Source organism: Equus quagga, chromosome 5 (assembly GCF_021613505.1).
Source record: "Equus quagga isolate Etosha38 chromosome 5, UCLA_HA_Equagga_1.0, whole genome shotgun sequence".
Classification (NCBI taxonomy): Eukaryota; Metazoa; Chordata; class Mammalia; order Perissodactyla; family Equidae; genus Equus; species Equus quagga.
Window position 1 is genome coordinate 77273594 of NC_060271.1, and position 19181 is coordinate 77292774.

General features: G+C 49.7%; 1 protein-coding gene across 6 annotated transcripts in view; it reads right to left on the minus strand.

The window, feature by feature from the left end:
* Window positions 1-3161: 3161 nt before the first annotated feature.
* TET3 (tet methylcytosine dioxygenase 3) overlaps window positions 3162-19181 on the minus strand; it is a 101822-nt gene continuing 85802 nt past the window's right edge. For all 6 annotated transcript variants that reach the window (XM_046663482.1, XM_046663480.1, XM_046663481.1 and 3 more), the window contains 5 exons: window positions 18801-18951; window positions 17312-17401; window positions 16663-16800; window positions 11703-12042; window positions 3162-10982 (listed from right to left, as the gene is read on the minus strand). In XM_046663482.1, coding sequence (XP_046519438.1) covers window positions 9190-10982; window positions 11703-12042; window positions 16663-16800; window positions 17312-17401; window positions 18801-18951 — 2512 coding nt within the window. In that variant the 3' untranslated portion in view covers window positions 3162-9189. The remainder of the gene's footprint in view (window positions 10983-11702; window positions 12043-16662; window positions 16801-17311; window positions 17402-18800; window positions 18952-19181) is intronic.

The window sequence follows — 19181 nt, forward strand, 5'->3', positions numbered from 1 at the left end:
AACTCATGAGGGAGGTCAGGACTAGACATCGTTTTGGAAATCATGGGCATTGGGGTCATAGCTGAGGCCTGGTGGCCGAACGAGGCCTCTGAGGGAAAGCCTATAGGCCATAGTGAGCACGGAACTGATTCTCTCGGGGCCTCTGTGTTTAAAGGACATGAGGGCACAAAGGTTCCATGAGAGGGACAGAGGGCTTCAGGGTCCTGGGACCATGAAATCCTCCTGGCAGTACAGCCTAGGAATAGGGGGTTTCCAGGGGGGTCCACAGAGTCAAGGCTTTGGAGAGGTCAGTGAGGGCAGAATCATTGGCCTAGGGGACAGCGCTTTCTGGAGACACAAGGAGATGGGCAAGAGAGTGGTGGGGAAGTTGAAGCCTGGAGGTTGTCCACACCTGCGGAAACATGGCAGCGATAGGGAGAAAGTGGTGAGCAGGGCAGGCAGGGGGGCCTGGTGAGGGGAGGAGCCGCAGGAGGAGGAGAATTGATGAGGTTTGTCCCAGAGAAGCGAGGTGCAATTCAAGAGAAAACAAGGGGCAGATCAGCTCGGAGAAGCAGGGATCAATGTGAAGAAAAAAGGCAGAAATATTAGATGTTTGAAGCATAGTAAGGGAAATCGGGCAAGCTTGTCAGGCCTGGGGTTGGGGTTCTTGGTAGAGGCGCGGAGCAGGCATCTGCTAAAGCTGCCAGGAGTGGGAGTGGGGAAGGCGTCGGGAGGAGCTGGATTTGGACAAAGCTTTGATCATGTCTCCTGCGGTGTCCTGGTGGCCCTGATGGGAATGTGCTCTGGGTTCTAAGTGCTGAGTGTATTTTCAGCTGAACTGGCAAACCCCAGGGGCATTAAAGGATTTATTTCCTCTTACAGGATGGTGAGTGACCACTATTCTTCGAGTACAAAGGGAGACACAAAGATGACCAGCAGCTCTCCAAGGTTAAGTCCACAAGAGCACCAGCAGAAGAACCTGTGCTGAGATTGCTGAGCGAGTGCGCACAACTGGGCCGGGTAAACCAATATTGACAACATTGAGACTGAAAATCGGCAGAGGACTAGAGTTAAACAGGCTGTTTATGATGGCTAAACTTCAAGGGCCATGTGTAGAATTAAAAACACAAGAAGAATTGCATAAAGTCTAGAGTTGGGGGACCTGGCTTGGCAGTGTTCACATAAGAAGTCACTACGTGGTTTACAACTCATCTTGCACTCTTTAGTGACCTAAAGCTTTGTACGTGCCAAGTAATAATGATAGCTTCTGTTACCTTCCATGTCCCAAATGTCTGGGACTTTTATTTCTAGAGTAGTTTTTTGATCCTTACACCAGTCTTACGTGGTATCATTAGCCCGTTTTATAGACAAAGAAGATGACATAGGGAGAGGAAACGGCTCACCTCACATCACACAATAGGGAAGTGAGGGAGCCGTGTTCTTTCCACTGAGCTTCACAGCCCTTAGCATGATTCAGCTGCTTAAGAAGCGAATAAACCCTGGTGTGCACTTATAAGGATGGTGTGTCCAGATTGAGGGACTCCTTGGTGTCTCTGGACTTGCCTTGGGTCAGCCAGAGCCCAGGGGAATGAAGAGTTCATTTCTAAAGATCCCTGTACAAAGAATGATGCTCTAGGTGTGAACAGACTGAGGCCTGTGGGGGCAGGATGGGATCTGGCGCTATGTTGCGGGAGGTTCAGCGAAGGAAGGATGTAGTCAGGCGGCTGAGAGCGATTAATTGGGATGCTTCTTAAAGTAGAAAGAAATCAGTGGGCGGGACTTAGATGGAGGTAAATTCAGACTAGTTCAATTTATAATTGCAAGAGTTGGGATCTTAAGAGTTCAATAATAATATATGGTTAATTAAATGCTTCTACAGCTATACAATGAAATACTAGGCAGCTCTTTAAAAAGATGCAGTTCTATGTACTGATATTTAAAGACATAAGTGAAAAAAGATTACAACATTGTATTATTGTTTTATTCCATTAAAAAATATACGTACAAATATGGTTATATTTACATACTCAGAAACTATGTTTGCAACCAATGTGTGGTTCTCTGGTAGTGGGATTTAATGTTTTAAAACTTCTGTCTTCTAATTTTTCTATATTTAACATGGAATTTGTATGAGAAGAGATGAAGGCATAATTGTAGTTACCCAGTAGTGAGCCAGCCCCCGCTGAAGCCCTCCCCTCAGGCCCTGGAAATGGGGTCAGTGAGACGGGAGCTGGGCAAGAGGACTAGGTCTCTTTCCACTCAAAGATGTCCAGTGGAAAGAAGCAGGTCACCAAACACAGGGTGAGCCCACTTCTGTAAAACATGCAAATGTGTTATGAGGATCCCCGGATAGCCATGTGTGCCCAGGCATTTCCAGAGGGTTCCTTTGCAAGCACAACAAAATGAAGATGAAAACCTCTGAGCCCGTCGCCTGGCACCTGTTATGATAATGGAGATTGCCCCAGATGCCCTCAGAGAGGAGCGTTCCTGTCTAGTGGCCTCTTGGGATGCTGGCATCACCTAGGAAGGATGCTGAAGACTTTGTGGACTGTCGGGTTGCTCGTCTCTCAGAGATGCGGACTCAGTTTCAGGCAGATGTCTCCAGCAGAAGGGGACGGTTTCCCCTCCCATTTGCCCTTCTCTCTTCTCTTTGCCTCAATTCATAGCTCCCTTTTCAAGATCAGCCACCACCAGAACCGGCGATCTGAATTCAAAGAGGCAGCCCCAGGCATGGGACTTTATGGGAAAGCTCCTCTCCCAAGGAGAGCAGAATCTAGGGTCCCATATTTAGCCCTCCCTACTGGACGTGGTGCTCAGGCCATGAGGAGGCAGCATGATTCAGTGATGGTTTAGCAAACACTACAGGAGGAGGTGAACAACTTTATCTGTGGGGTTAGAGGGGGTCTTCTCCAAATTGAATGAAAAAAGGAGACCAGAAGATAAATGGGGGGAAAAAAAAAACAAAAGAAGAAACACAAATGAGAAAAGCCCATCTCTGTCTCCCGCTTTACGCTGTGACTTTATGCTGGTGGCGGAAGGGGACAAGGACAGCTTCTTCCATTGCTGTTAGTAAAGGCTTGTTTGTGCATCTACGACCTAGTGGCAGGGTGGGATTAAAGGAACCTTAAATACCACAATCTGGGCCTGGTTCAAGGGAGGGGAAAAAATGGACCCACACTGAATTTGAGTGCAAAAAATAAATATAAAATTTATTAAAACACCCACAATATTTTAAAGATACCAGGAGTAATACAGTTCACAAACCCAGTTGTTTGTGTAAATTATAATAAAATACAAATCAAAAGAGGATACATACTTGCAATTTCTAGGCACCCTAAATTAAATTTACTGAAACCCTGGGGGAGAAGGGAGGGTCAGGAGGGCAGCTCAGGAGGCAAACCAATCAGGTGGGAGGAAAAAATATTAACAGAAAGGTAAAAATTATACAAAATAAAATTATCGGCATAAATTTACTGTACTAAGAATATCTACAGTTTAATAATACACATCCTATTGCCTTGAGACATTGCAAAAATCTACCATTCATCCATCAACCCCAGATAAACTTCATTTCAAGTAGCCACAGTTACAAAGTCAAGACGGAATATTCAAGTATGGTTGTTAAGTTCACCTCCATTGGAAGCCAAGTAACCAAACAGGAATTCAAAGAGAGAAGAAATAAAACACATCAAAAAGCGACAGGGGCTCTAGATTAAGTCTAACGCGTTAATATGCCACAATATGACCTGCCCTTGTTTCTTTTTTTTCATTAGAATACGTGAAAAAGAAATGACATCACTCCTGTTTTTCTCCTCCTTTTTCCCCTCAAAAGAAAAAAAAATGTACTGGAACCAAGAAAATTTGGATGTTCAAATGAGCCAAATAGTACTTTTTTAGATCCCCATGTGAATAGTGATGAGTAATCCCTGAATGACGGGTAGTCAAAACGAGAAGAGAGAGCACACAATACCACTACAAAAAGCATCCCTGATATTAGAATAGAAGCAAACTAGAAGTCGGCCAAATCGCTCGCTGATTCCTAGGCAAAAAGCAACTGTAGACCTGGCGTTTCTGTGCTGCAGTCTCTGCTCAGGGGAGAAGCCTATTGCTTTGCTCTTGTGGGCAGCTCTGCGGGAGGAAGGGCGGGGGGCACCACGCCAGGGCCGCCCCCGTGGAAAAGCTCTCTGTGCACGCGTGGGTGTGGGACTGGATGACCTATGCTGGGGGGCACGCACCTCAAAGAATGTTCCTTTTGGTCCAGGGTATGTGGACATTGGCCATGCACTACAGCACATGCAGCTGGCTAATGACACTAGGTTTCGAGGGAGTCATTTCAAATGACAGCAACAGTGACGGAAAAAGCTCAATGAGATGGGCATAGGAAATTCACATTTTATTCAAAAGCAAAACGTAAAAAGGAAACGCAATAAAGTCAACCACGCTCCTTCCTTTCGGCATTTTGCCATTTTAACTGCTGAAGAATGAAAAAATAAAATGACCCCAGGTTCTTCCAGGCCCAGTATGTCATCAGAGGGACAACCTGCAGGTACCAGACCCTCGTGGAATCTACTTTCCCCAAGTTGTCACAATGTCTTGTTTTTGAGGTATTTAAAAAAATTATTGTGACAGTGGATGACACGAAATGGAGCTTCCTGTTGAGTTTTTCAGACGTCAACTTTTGTGGACCCAAGAAGAAAGGTAGAATAGCACCAACTAAAAAGCAGCCTCAGTGGCATCGAGTGAGCAAAGAAAGCTCCTTCCTTTCGTTTGAACAGGAGGGGTTACCAGGGAGAGGCAGAAGCAATGCTGGGGCAAAGGCTGTGAGGAGCAAAGGAACGAGCCCCCTGCCCACCATGTCCCTAGCCAGTGCCAGGTCAGGGAGGCGAGCCATCTGGTCCACCTTGGCATGCAGAGTGCCTCTGGGACCCTCAGAGATGTCTACTTGGCCCCCCGAGCTGCAGGAGGAAAACGTGTGTCCTTGGCTGTGGAGATACCTATGCTGGAAGAGGCAGGCGCACCCAACTCCCCTTCCTCAAAACAGAGCCCTTCACCCTCCCTTCCTCAGGAGGCCCGAGAGGACACGAGACCAGAGCACCTGCTGCGCCGAGCAGGCCCACCCCCGTCTGCAGTGAGGGAGCTGGCTGCCTTTGCAACTTGCCCTTCTGTGTTTGGCCACCAAGGAAGAACAGTAAGACAAAAGAAAAACTGCTCAGAGCAGGTTATAGCACGGTAAACAGAGGTCTAAGGAGACAGCACCAAAAGGAGGGGAGGGGGGGAGCCGAGAGAGACTGGAGCCCACCTTGTTTTTGGTTGGTTGTGGTTTCAGAACCTTGATAGCACCTCAGCAGGACAGGATCACGGACAGTCACATTAAAACACCATAGCACCATTTTATTTAGACTATTTCAATTCATAAAAATGCTTCCTAGTCCATAGAACACACTTCAGTAACAAAAGGAGAGAGATTGGTTGAGGCACGTCAGGGATATCATTTTAACGTCCCACCAACACTGCCTTGGTTTGCCATCCGGCGGTGGTTAAACTTCACAAAGTCTGGCTGGACTTCTCTTGGGGAAATCAGGTCACCATCTACCCATCGTCAGCCGTCCTCGCGCAACTACGACTGTCTGGTACAAAGCAGTTAAGCTCTGCTACCAATTTCCTTGCTTTAGCACTTTGAAAATCCCTTGCTGTGTAAACTACCGTTTCCAAAAGAGGCTGGTGGAAGGACCCAGAGGGGGCAGGGCACACTCTCTTTCCACGCACACCACTGCCATCCCGGTGAGGGCAGAGCAGCACCCACGGAGCCAGCGTGAGGGGAACTTGGGCCCTGCCAAACAACACACCAAATAACAACAAGAACAAACCTCAAAATCCATGAAACACCTTGAGTCAAGATTTCTGATGGTTAGATAATGGTTTCTTGAGCTAGCACCAGTTATTTTGTGAGAACCTGCCGCGAAGCGATTTTTATTTTAAAAATCTCTTAGCACAGAACTTTGCAAGCACTTCCCTTGCACACAAAAGGCAGGGAAAACAAAACAGAAAAGAGGAAGCAAACGTCTGCACCGCCCATGGAGGGCGTCTGTGGACAGGGTGCACTGAGGAGATGACTTAAGACTCCATCGGTTCCCGTTGCTATAATATTACTCTTAAATCTTGGTCATGCTGTTAGGTTCTTTAGTTGCAATGGCTTTATTTTTCTTCTCATGATAAAAATGTCTGTTAATCATCTTTAGGACTTAAAAAATGATAGTGCCAGTAAAAAATAAAAATTTGATTTTTCTCTTTAAGAAACCTTCAGCAGCAAGGGGGGATAAAGAGCTGTGCATAGTTACTTTTTAAATATATGTCTAAAGCATGCTAATTTCAATGACTGAGATTTGAGGTAGGTTATACATGTAGTGTGTGAAAATCAGCATGGGCTTGAGCATGGCACCAGCACCACCTAATTTCTGAAACACCGTTCTGAGGGGGATGGGAACATCCAATGGAGACTGCCTCTTGACTCTCCTCTCAGCAGCCTGTTCGCTAAGCTAGAAATTTATGAACTAAAGGCTGTTTGGGCTGTGGGGGGACAGACATCACATGCTTTTCGCTTGTATTGGTTTCTCCTTTCATCTAATGGCTTTGCTACCAAAGGGTGACGAGGGGAAGAGCATATTTAACATACATCAGGAAGGGTCACACGTGCCAAGGATCAGAATCACCTGGGTTACACTCGGGACCTTCCAAACCAACAGCCAACCTGGGGCTTTCCTGGGTCATACAGACGGTCACATTCTCCAAATGTTTTGTAAAATATTGTATTTCTTGCTTAAGATAATTTAAAATGAAGTTTTCAAGGCACCCCCGCATCTACCTAAGCACAGAGTCAAATGAGACCTGCATAAAAGTACTGATGCGATAAGCAAAATAGCATTTAAAGGACCCAACTTTTCCTCAAAACTAGAAAATTAGCATGCTCATTGAAGACTCTGCTTCCTTTAGCTTGTCAAACTGAAGGTCAGAGGTTTTCCTATAAATCTGAGTTCTGAATAATTCTAAATCCTGATAAGCTCTTGGGTATTTATTTCAAAAGCAATAATATTTCATTTTTGTCCTGTAAAATAAATGCAACTTTACAGAATATGGTAAAAGTGAAGGATAGACAAAGCATGTTAAATATTCAGCTACTATTTACAATTTCTCCCACAATTACATGTTAAAACATACTTTTTTTTTTTCAAGTTGCTGTTTAAATCTAGGCAAAAGTGCTTAAAAAAATCTTTCACTATTTACAGTTAAAACCAGACCACATAAATGCTCAGGACATCTTACAGCGACTCTCCGCCAGTGCTCTGGGTCAGCTACAGTACACGCCCAGCGGGTCGGCTCTCAGCTCTTACACAAGGCACCTGGAAGCTCAGGAACTTGCCTCTAGCATCGTCATCTGATTGTTAAACTCATTTCATGAAGACCCACATCTGAATCTGAATAAAACTGCTCAATAAATATATGACGTTCATCTCAGGGCTTGGCTGTCATTCACTGTGTGGCCATATTCCCCTCGGTGTGTCCTGACAAAGCCTCCCGTTCACCACACACATCCACATGGGTAGTTTGATATAATTTCTGCTAATACCACAGGAAAAACAAACACTCCAAGAAGTCTGACTTGCTGTCGACGAATGTTGCTTCCACCTGTCAGGCCTAACCTCTCTCGACAGTGTCACAGAAATGAAGCACCACATTCTCATTTCAAAGAACTGAACGAATGCACCAGAATTTTGGAATGGGGGTGTTAAAGTGGGTGGAGAGGGGAGGAAGGAAAGGAGAAAATGATCAAATAGAGAAATGGCACCAATTAGGGAGGAAAATCATAGCTACCTGCTGAAAACGTTTGACTCTTGCATTTTAAAATTGTTAAGTGTAGGCCCACTCCCCAGATGATAGCATAGAGGGGGTGGGCTCAGGGGGGAGGCATGCACCATTGTTCAATGTGGAAATCCAGGAATAAGGAGAGATGCGTTAACTGCTGTTACACTGGTGTGCTGAGCTCCTGCAGGACGGGGCCTGCCCCAGAGGCGAGGGAGCCCCAGCACAATACTACAGCACCAGGCTCTGCACAGCGTGCAACGCTGGCTTTTCACAGCTTGGGTTTGACTTCTTGTTTTTAAAGATACAGTAGCCCTTTTTCAGTATCAGCATAGACTTTGGAGCATTTCTTTTTAAAAAACTGCCACTAAGACAAATTCCTTCAGCCCAGTATTCATTGACTCATCAACTTGGTGGAAAAGGCTCCTAAGAGCCTCTCGACTCCAGCTCCATCACGAGGTGCTGCCTAGGGACCCATGACATCCTGTGACTTGACAAATAACGGACAGAGAGGATTCAGTGTGGAGACTAGCAAGCTTGAAGCTGTCTACTTCCAACCTGGTTTCTGGGGAAATCTACGCCAGCATCTCAGGTGCTCGGCCTGGGGTGCACCTGCCCCTCCCTCCCCGACTCCAAGCCAGTGACTGCAGAAGGGATCCCCCATGTTTTTCTACAGGTTCCCCCATCCTTACAGAGGACAGAAGCTGTCCTGAGGGCTCCCTCCCCTGAAGGGAAGGTGTATCTGTCAGGAGGGATGGACCAGTGGCTACAGTCTGGACTCGGCTCATGAGGGGCAGATGGCTGAGAGAACCTCGTCAGCTCCCGAGACGGCCAGGCTCGCTGGGCCCAGCAAGACTGGGCAGGAATGAGTGCTTCTGGCCTTTCCTGCCCATCCTTTACCATTACTATTGTCGCTTTTAAAAAATCCAATAAATACACATTTTAAATGGAATTTAAAACTACTCCTTTGTGAAAGGACACTATAAACTTTCTTTCCATTATTGTGATATACAAGGATAGAGTTTTAAAAACAAGAGAAAATAAAAGCCCCCCAAACAAGGGAGGAAAAAAAAAAAAAACAACGTGGAGATATAAATATTAAGATCACGAAAAAATCACCCGACAGCCGTAGTTTCTTCTTCAAAGTGCTGGGGAAGTGGGGGGAAGGGAGAGGCGGGTCAGTTCTGAGGTTTGGACCATAAATACATATATATGCGTATCTATATATGTATATATAGATAAAAAGACTTCTGCACCCCCAACCCGCCCCCAGGTGTGAGGGCAAAAGCACCACAGAGGCAGCTCGGGCCAGGCCCGACGCTGAGGTACGCTGGCTCCCTGGCACCCTGGCACCTAGATCCAGCGGCTGTAGGGGCCAGTGACCTTCGTGTAGGCGTAGGAGGACACGGTGACTGCTGAGTCTGTGGGCACGGCCAGCGCCTGCCGCGTGGGAACAATCCCCTTCTTCTCCTTATGCTGGGGCTCGGCGACCATGGCGCCCCCCCATTTGCGCTTCTTCCCATAGAGCTTGGCCTCCTGCTGGCCCAGGCCCAGCCGGGCGGCCTCCTCCTGCCGCGCCCGCGCCCTCTCCGCCAGCTGCTTCATCTTGGCCTCCCAGAGGGCCAGCCCGTGATTGGGCTGGTTGAGGTTCTTGTGCTGGTAGAAGACCAGCGAGATGCGGGTGGGGTGGCAGCGGTTGGGTTTCTTCAGGGGGGTGGTGGCATGCAGCTCTCGCCGGGCACACTCGATGAGGATGGAGCCGTGGGCGGGGGCCACGGCCACGCCGCCGATGTTCTCATCCAGGAAGTTGTGTTCGCTGTCAGACCACAGCTCCTCCTCCTCCTCCTCTGTGACGCCACTGCCCTGGCCAGCCTTGTCCTCCTTCACCGCCCCCTTGTTGGGGAGCTCCTCAGCCGGCCCCTCCTCCAGGCTGAAGGGATCCCACAGCTTCTCCTCGGACTTCAGGGCCCCAAACAACTTCTCGCTGGAGCCCAGGGACATGCCGAAGGACTGCCAGGCTTTGTCCAGCTGGCTCACGCCCGGGGTTGGAATCCTTCCCTCCTCCCCTTTCAGGGGGCTCCACAACTTGTCTTGGAACCCAGGACCGCCTTTCAGGGCAGAGTTGAAATCCCCGGCACCCACCCCCCATGGCTTCTCAGTCAGGCCGGGCCCCGCCAAGGCCGCAGTGCTGTTCCCAAACTTGCAAGGGCTCCACGGTTTGCCTCGTGGCCGTCCTCCAGGCTGGGGGGCTGGCTGCTGCCCCTCACCAGGAAACAGTCCCCACTGGCCATCCGGGAAGTGGGAGGAGGTCAGGCAGCTGGTCCCAAAAGAACTGAGCTTCTCGGGGATGATGGCAGGGCTCTCCCCAGAAGAGAACACACCCCAGCTGCCACCCACACTGTTAGTCCTCTTGGGGGACATGCTTGGGCCTCCTGAGTACTGTCCCCATAGGTGATTTGGTCCCCCATTCTGAGATGCCTCGGGCAAAGGCGCTTTGCCCATCTTACCAGGTTCTCTGGCTACAGACTCAGCCTGGACCAGTGGGTCTACTGGCTCTTGCTTGATGGATCTGTTGTAGCAGTTGGAGCTCTGTGCAAAGGGAGAGGGGTCCCTGGACGCTGGGTGGATCGGGGGGGCCTTGGGAAGCAGATACTCCTTGGGGCCTGGATAAGCAGGCTGCTGGTGGTGAGGAGCGGGGTGGTGGGTGTCCGTGGGAACAGCCTGGCCAGGCAGCTCGGCAAACTCAGCACCACCGTAGGCTGGGCTCAGGCTGTTGTGCAGAGCGTGGAGGTCTGGCTTCTTCTCGAAACTGCCACTGCTGCCACTGTGCCCCCAGGCACCAGGACCCAGGAACTGTGAGGGAAAGACGGGGTTGCTGGATGGAAAGCCGTAGTAGCTGAACGACGGAAGCGCATACTTGGAGTGGAAGCCATTGACGGAGGGCAGGCTGGGCTGTGCATAGTAGGAATGGTAGGAGTACACGCTGTTCATGCTGTACGGGTCGGAGGGCCGGCAGCTGCCCAGCACCGAGTAGCTCTCCACCACCGCGTTGCCGCTGTACTTGAAGGAGCTGAAGTGGTTCTGCGGCTCCACCTTGAGCGAGGGCTTCAGGCTTTGCTGGGACAATCCACCCTTCAGAGACAGGCCTGGGGAGAAGAGAGGGCAAGACGGAGAAGAAGCAGAGAGAATCACAGGCAGCAAAGATCCTGGGCAGGAGGACTGAGGATGGAACCTTCCTCTTCCCCTAAGATGTTTCCTCTGCGGGACAAGCAAGACAGATGAGGCTGGACTTGCTCCAGGCGCTGCTCGGTTACACCCAGCCCACTGACGCCCTGGGATAAGCAGCTCGCAGAGCCCACAGCCCCTCTGGGTCGCTCCTCTTCCTCCCTACCCTGGCCAGCTCCACCAGTCCTCATAGAAGCACCCTCCTCATGCTGGCCACCTCCCCCAGTCGGGGATCACTGCAGGGACAAGGGCCGGGAGAAACGAGAGCCGTCCCACGCCCATAAACCCTGCCGCCCCCTCTGCAGTGCCCGTGTCTGAAGCCGTGGTACTCTCCACAGACTCTCAGAGAGGGGGCTGGGCAAGCTAGAGGAGAAACCCAGCTCCTCTTTGGGAAGGTAGGAAGACCTCCTTGCATTTGGCTCTCCAGGTGCTCCCATCAGGTGTGGTGTCCTGGGGCTGCTGCAGATATCGCCCGGACAAAATTAAGAGAATGAGATGGTCCAGATGGTTGAGAGAGGCCCCGGGACTTTTCTGTCTGAGGTCCTATCTCAAGGCAGGAAGAGGGGCGGTGAGGAGGCTGGCCAGGGCCTCCACCCGACAGTGCCAACGCCACCCCTGGAGGGCACCCTCTCCCCACACACCTGGGTCAGTGGTGATGCCGGCCAGCTCCAGGGCCTCCTGCTTGATCTTCTCCGGAGTGCTCAGCTTCTCCTTCTGAATCATCTTCTTCTTCTCGGCCGCCGCCTTCCTGGCTTCCAGCTGCCGCTGGCGGCAGGATTTCGCAGGCTCAGGCAGGCGCCGGACCTCGCGGGGGAAGGCGGTGAGCACCTGGATGGCCCCGCTGCCCACCTTGGCGTTCTGGTTCTCCTCACTGCCGAACTCATCCGTGTTGGCCATCTTGTACAGGGGGAGCACGTGCAGCTGCTCGTCCTCGGGAATCTTGCCCACACAGCGATTGTCTTCCTTGGTCAGGGTGCAGACCTGCCCCAAGCAGAGAGAGGGGGGTGCACAGGGTTGGGGGAGCCCAGCACTGGGAGGGAGGGGCTGAGCATCCCGCGTATGTGACCTCTGCTTCCCCCGCACAGGCCTGACACCAGCCATCAGCTCAGCCCTAATGCTCCCTATGACTTCCTAGTGTGTCGGAAAAGCACATTCCTCTTGGTTCACAGACTAACAAAAGCACCAACATTTAGAGTCACATACACATACGCATACATACATATAAACTCACATTTTTTTTTTTTTTTTGAGGAAGATTAGCCCTGAGCTAACACCTGCTGCCAATCCTCCTCTTTTTGCTGAGGAAGACTGGCCCTGAGCTAACATCCGTGCCCATTTTCCTCCACTTTTATATGTGGGATGCCTACCACAGCATGGTTTGCCAAGTGGTGCTATGTCCGCACCCGGGATCCAAACTGGCGAACTCCGGGCCGCCAAAGAGGAACGTGCGCACTTAACCGCTGCACCACTGAGCCGGCCCCCACATTCACTTTTTAGTAATTAAATAGAATCATATTATGCATACAGTTTTATAAGAACTTCATTTTTTCTTAACATAGTATATTTTCTTATGCATTAAATATTCTCCTCCAATATGATTTAAGAGCTACATAATATTCTACTGTATCAGTGAGTTAATTTAACTAATCCCTCATTACTATTTAAACTTATTTCCAATTTTCCCTATCATAAATAATACTTCTATCCTTTCAGCTAAATTTTCTAAAATACTTAATTCCTTAGAATAAATGCTATGAAGCAGAACTGACACATATTGCCAAACTGTCCCCCGAAATGATTACCATCAGTTTTTCACTCATATTGGCAGAATCCAAGTTTCACTTTTCCTACATTTTTGCCAATAATTTTGCCATTAATTTCTTAAAAACCTTTTGCTCATTATCCAAGTGTTTCTCGTTGTTGGTTTGCATTTCTCTGATTACTAACGAGGTTTCATTTTTCTCTCAAGTATCTACTCTCATACCGATTATATTTTATTTTCTGTATTCTTGGTGTTCTGGCATTTGGGGCTTTGATCCTGTAGGACTGCACCTCTGAGGGCTAAGTCCCAGAGAGAGCAAATGATTCCCCCATGAGCGTACCTCTGACATACAAACTAACCAGTCCAGAGCCCACACCCCACCCATCTCCTTTATCACACTCTCACACAGCAAGCCAACATTCCTTCTGCCCTAAGCTACCCCAGGACCAGGTACAGACAATGAGGGACCACCCCTATAAGCCAGAGCCCACAGAAATTCTTCAAACTATCCACTCCTAAGCTTACTCAGTTTACTTACCCTGCCTCACCCATTCCTTCCCAGGAAAACCCCAATGAAGGCTCTGGGCCACGCTCTCCCCTCTCTCCCCACCTCTGCCTCCTGAGTGACCCTGGGGCTTCCCCATGTGGCCCTGCATAGCATGCCATGTGCCATGTCCCGTTTCTAGGGCTCTGCAAGTACGAACTTTTTCCTTCATGACAATTGTTTCTGCATCTGCCTGTCTTATCATACCTGATTAAAACAAACCCCAGGTACATTTTAACACAACTCTCTAATTATCTTCCCTTTTTTGGGAGTTTTATTTCTTTTGCCCATTTTTATACTAGATCATTCATTTTGTTATCAATTATATAAAGTAATCTTTGCATATGAAGGTTATCATTCCCTTTGTCACTTGTTACAAATACTGTTTTCCAGTTCATATTGGCTTTTCAATTTTGACCATGGTGTTTTATTATCGAACAGAAACTACATTTTTATGCGGTCAACTGTATTCATCCTTTCATCTACGGTTTCTCCACCGGTGTCATGCTGTTCCAAATTTGCTGCTTCCAGAGTTTGTGTGGGTCTTCAGACTTACTCTGCTCTGACTGGACCCCTGCATACCTTCTGGGTTGGACTGACCACCAGCCCTGCTTCCTACCATTCTCTAAAACCCAGTGTCACACATGACAGAGCAAAGGAAAAAGGCAAAGGATGATAGGACAGATGCTGTGTTTCTACTGCTAACATATAGAGATACCTTACAAATGTCAACAGATATGGCTACCACAGTTAAAATAATAATAATAATAAGGACATAAATAGGATAGTCACAAAGATGAAATTAAAATGGGCAAGAAAAATAGGAAAACATGTTCAACCTCTCAAATAACACAAGAAACACAAACTAAAATGAGATCATATGTTTGCCACTCAGGCAGGCAAAGACTAAAAAGATCGAGAAAACCTTTTGCTGTCAAGTCAGTCAGAGAATAAGCATTCAAAGCCCGTAAATGTCCTTATCCTGGGACCTCAAGGAGATTACTACACCACTACATAAAGAAGTGATCAGGACGGCCCCTCCCTGTGGTTTATAGAGGGGAAATCTGAAGCACTGACCGTCCATCCATAGGGGATTGGTCAAATAAACAATGGCAGAGCCGTACACACACAGCCTTAGAACATGCTGAAGGAAACCGACATCCAGGGACACAGAAAGCCGTCCACCACGTACCCTTGAGTTAAGAAAAGCAGGTCACAGAACAGCATGTACATGTAATGTGATCCCATTTGTGTAAAATTGATGTGGCTGTACAGGTGCGCGCACACACACATTCAGGTGTCTGAACGGATGGTCATCACAGTGCTAACATTCTTTATCTCTGAGATTTCAGGAAATTTTTACTGTTTACTTTCTTATATCACTTACATTTTTAAAATAATGAGTAGCTGTTTAATTGGGGAAAAACAATATTATTCATTTTGGAAAAATATTACCTTTTTTTTTCTTTTTTGCTGAGGAAGATTTCCCCTGAGTTAACATCTGTGCCAATCTTCCTCTATTTTTTTTAATATGTGGGCTGCCAGCACGACCTGGCTGATAACAGAGTAGTGTCGGTCTGCACCTGGGATCCGAGCCCGGGCTGCTGAAGGGGAGCATGCTGAACTTAACCACTGGCCCAAAAATATTACTTCTTTTCACTCCAAACTCTAGAGGCTCTGGGATCCAAATAACCTCACTGTGCTCTTGCTCTCTCCTGTCTCCCAGTGCCCCTTCCTCCTTCCCTGTCCCTCTCCTAATCTGGAGTGCACGCCCTTCCTCTATATTTCAGCTAGAAACCCTCACAGTACAGTGTAGACAGGACCCTCCCTATCTGGCTTCTCAGCCTTGGACATGGGGAAGGAGGACAAGGTGGAGAAATGAAATCCTGGGATTGGGCTATCCATCCACAGGCACACAAGCTACCCTCAGCCTCTGGGAGCTCCCCGTCAGATGAATGTGCCGGTGCCCTCGCCTCTTCCACTGGGAGCCCTACCTGTCCGAGACCCAGTTCAAAGGCAGGAAGAGAGCTGGCATCATCCCTGCAGGGTGTCTGCGCCCCAGCCCAAACCTCCTCCCTGCTCCATCTCCACTCCCTCCCCTGGTGACTGCACCAGCCTCAGGACTCCAACTGAACTACATGCTCCCCAGTCCCAAGGTCACTTCTCCAGACCTGCCTACTCCACATCTCCACCTCGACCTTTAGCAGGCATCTCAAAACAGAGCTCTTGATTCTTCCCCCCAAAACTGGTCTTCTCCCATCATTCCACAACTCCGTAAATAACAACACTCGCCCAGTTGCTCAAGCAACTGCAGTGGTCCTCAAGTCTTTTCCCACATCCTACACCCAGTTCCTCAGCAAAATCCTCTCAGCTATACCTTCAAAATCATCCAAAATCTGTCCAATTGCCCTGTACCTTGGCCTCACTCCGGCCACAGCCCTGTCACTTCTAGCCTGGGCAACTGTCCCAGCCTCCTACCTGGCCTTCTTCTCTGATTCTCTCCTACTCGCCCCTTCCCCACATGCTTTATTCTCCATCTGCAGGAGCAAGAGAGCGCTTCTAACTTTATAATGAGATCTTACCACTCCTAGTGAAAAGCCCCCAGGGCTTCCCGTCACACTCAGAGCGCAACCCACCAGCCTCCCTGGCCTTCCAGGCTCCCTGCCACCTGCCCCCGGTCCACCCTCTAATTTCACCCCCAAGCCTTTGCCTGTGCTGGTCCTTCTGCCTTAAGCACTCTAGCCCCAGACACTCAGCCCTCATCCTCTCACTCCACTCACATCTCAGCCCAGGCGCCCCCTCCTCAGAGATGCCTCCCTAACCACCCCATCTAAGACAGCAATGGCTATCACTTTATCCTTTTCCTCACAGCCTTCATTGCTAACAGACACTATCTCACATCCTTGGGTAGGACCTAGTCCATTTTATTTCCAGGAAACTGGAGTGGCAGCTGAGGCACAGTAAACATGTGCTCAACGAACGAATCAGAGGTTGTTTGGATTTAAATCCTAGTGTCCACAGAGACCTGGAACCACGCTTTAGAGAATGGGGACTCCAGACGCCCAAGCATGCAGCCTCCACCTAAGACATGGAAACAAGGCCACCCTTGTCCATGCATCTGGCCCAGGCATTTCTCAGAGAAGCGGGTGGGAGCAGGCAGTCGGGCAGGCTCCTCCCAGAGTCCTGAGAATCGCATCTCCAGGTCCCTCCCTACTCTGAGCCCAGCTGTCTGCAAAGATCAGTCTCCCAGGATTGGCCCACGGGCCGGGCTGTGACAGGTCACAGGCTTCCTTACCACTGTGCACCCGTTGTAGAGGTTATGCTGGTCCTTGTGGGCGTGGGCACAGAAGTCCATGCAGGCTGTGACCCCCGAGAAGGGCCGCCCTTCCTTCAGCCCCAGGCGGCAGTCGATCGCTATCTCCTCGTTGGTCACCTGTGTGGATGGCCAAGGAGAACTGCTCACGTGACCTGAGGTGAGTGGCCCTGATTCTGGACTGGGAGGGCGGGTCTTCCAGGGAGGGAGGAGGGCAGTTAGGGACCTCAGCCGCCTTGTACTTGGGCTGCAGGAGAGGCGGTTTTCTGGCTGAAGCCCTTGCAGGAACTACCTCCTTCCGGGTTATCTCGAGTCCCCCTCCCCTTGTCTGGGAGATGCAGGGGTAACAGTGGAGAGAAACCCGAACCTCCCCAGTAGAAACCAGACCAGACGGGATGGAGGGTTACTAGGGGAAAGGGATGAAGACGCGGGCTAGAGGAGAGAGGGTTTGGGATGCTGTCAGCTTGGTGTGAAAAACGGGTCTATCAAAGACCTACAGCACTGCTCTCTCTCTGGCTGGGCTTTTCCCATAAGGAGCACAGAAAAGGTCACTCTCCCAATTCCCACCTTCACAGAACCTGGGCAGACACGTGGATGACATGTGGGCAGAGAGAGACCCAGGACCCAGTACCTGGTTCTGATAGGCCTGGGGCGCCAGCCGCTTGTACAGGGGAGCGACTTCGGTGGCCAGATCCTGGAAACTCTTCCGGAGCACTTCTTCCTGCGGAGAGAAGAGCAGTCATACATATCCAGAGCAGCCCTGCCCAGAAAACTGCCCACTGGAAACGAACTATCATTGGGATGCCACCAGGAAGGTAGGAAGCAAAGTGTCATCAGGTGTTTTTACAGCAGTCTCTCTGGGAGGAGTGTGGTGCCAAGTCCTTTTTAAAGCTGGAGACACTGAAGCTCACCAGGAGAAGCTACAGTCTGAAGGTCTAGTCATCTTGACCGCTAAGCCACTGCTCTTCTAGCCTCTAGCCCAGTGCCACTCAGAACCCATAAAGCATGTTCTTGCTTTGAGTGCTCAATGTTCTAGGTCAGAGGGGTGGTGTGGTAGGCATGTAGAGACGTGAGCAACAAAGTGAGGATCCTTCTTCTGGTGTTAAGTCAGGGAAATAAAGGCAGAGGAGGTGGTCACGGTCTGTGCTAGAAAGTCCACAGCCAGCCAGGCCCAGAGCCTGTGATGAGAAAGGTACACAGACCTCAAAGCTCTATCCTCTAGCCCCGCACCATCTCATGTCTTAGTCACAAGCCACATGTGCCAACTGAAATATAAATCAGTTTTAATTAAAATTAAATAAAATTAAAAATTCAGTCCCTCCGTTGCACTAGCCACATTTAAAATGCTCAGTGGCTATATGTGGCTCCTGTGGCTGCACGTTCTCTACAGAGAACATTTCCATCATCACAGAAAGTTCCATGGCAGAGTGCTGCCCTAGCCAAAGCAGCAGCCCTACACCTGGCAGAGTTTCAGGTATCCAGAGCCTCTCTCTGGCCCTCTGAGGGGAGCACATAGGGCTGTGGGGGCTCCCAGCAGGCCTTGAGCACAGGCATGAACAGGAGGCTGCAGAGAGGAGGCCTCAGGCCTAGAGGCCATACTGTGTGGATGCCAGCCCAGTGCCCGAGGACCAGGCCAGGCTCCCAGCAAGGAGACAGCAAGGGCCTGGATAAACGGATAAGTGCACAGAGATGTCCGCCCAGCAGCCAGGCAGGATAAGGGACAGCTCGGGAAGTCCAGCATTGGCCCAGAAGGTGGCCGAGGGCCCAGATGCCCCTCTTCCTACACCCAGAAAGATGTCTTAGGAAAAATGGAGGGAAGAAACTACCATTTAAGACGGTCATATTCTGATGGGGAATATAAATATCTACCATAAAGAGACTGTTTGAACTGGAAGGGCGTGAGGTACCTGTACCTGGAAAGTCTAACTTTTCACGCCCTGCACCCCTACACAACATACCCCACATACTTTGTTTCATAGCAAGATACGGCCAGTTTTTAAAAAAATGAAGCAAGTTTCATTTTCTGCACATCTGAGTCACGGCGTGCTAATCCTGCCTCCCACTCGGACGATTAAAGATACGTGGGCAGGTCCCATTGTTCCCTGTGGAGCTCTGCTCACCTCTTTGGGGTTGTCCCCCGCGAGGCGGAACTTGCGAGGCGTCTTGCTCCGAGCGTATTTGCAGCCGTTGAAGTACATGCTCCAGGAACAGCCAAAGGAGAAGGAGGCACCGCAGGTGTTGGGGTCTTTGCCTTGGCAAGCGCAGGTCCGGCTGCAACACACATCGCATGTTAGGCACACAGCTGGGTTTTTTGTTCCAGAATCTTCCTTCTCTCCCTCAGGGGGCGGCCCAGTTAAAGCCCGGCATCCACTGGCCTCCCAGTGACTGAGACCACATCCTTCCCCAGCATCTCTATTCCTTTCCCAAACTTCCTTGGGTAAAGAGCCAGCTCTGAGCTGTCTGTTCTGCTCCCACCCCTCAGCCTGAAGGTCTGAGAGTCT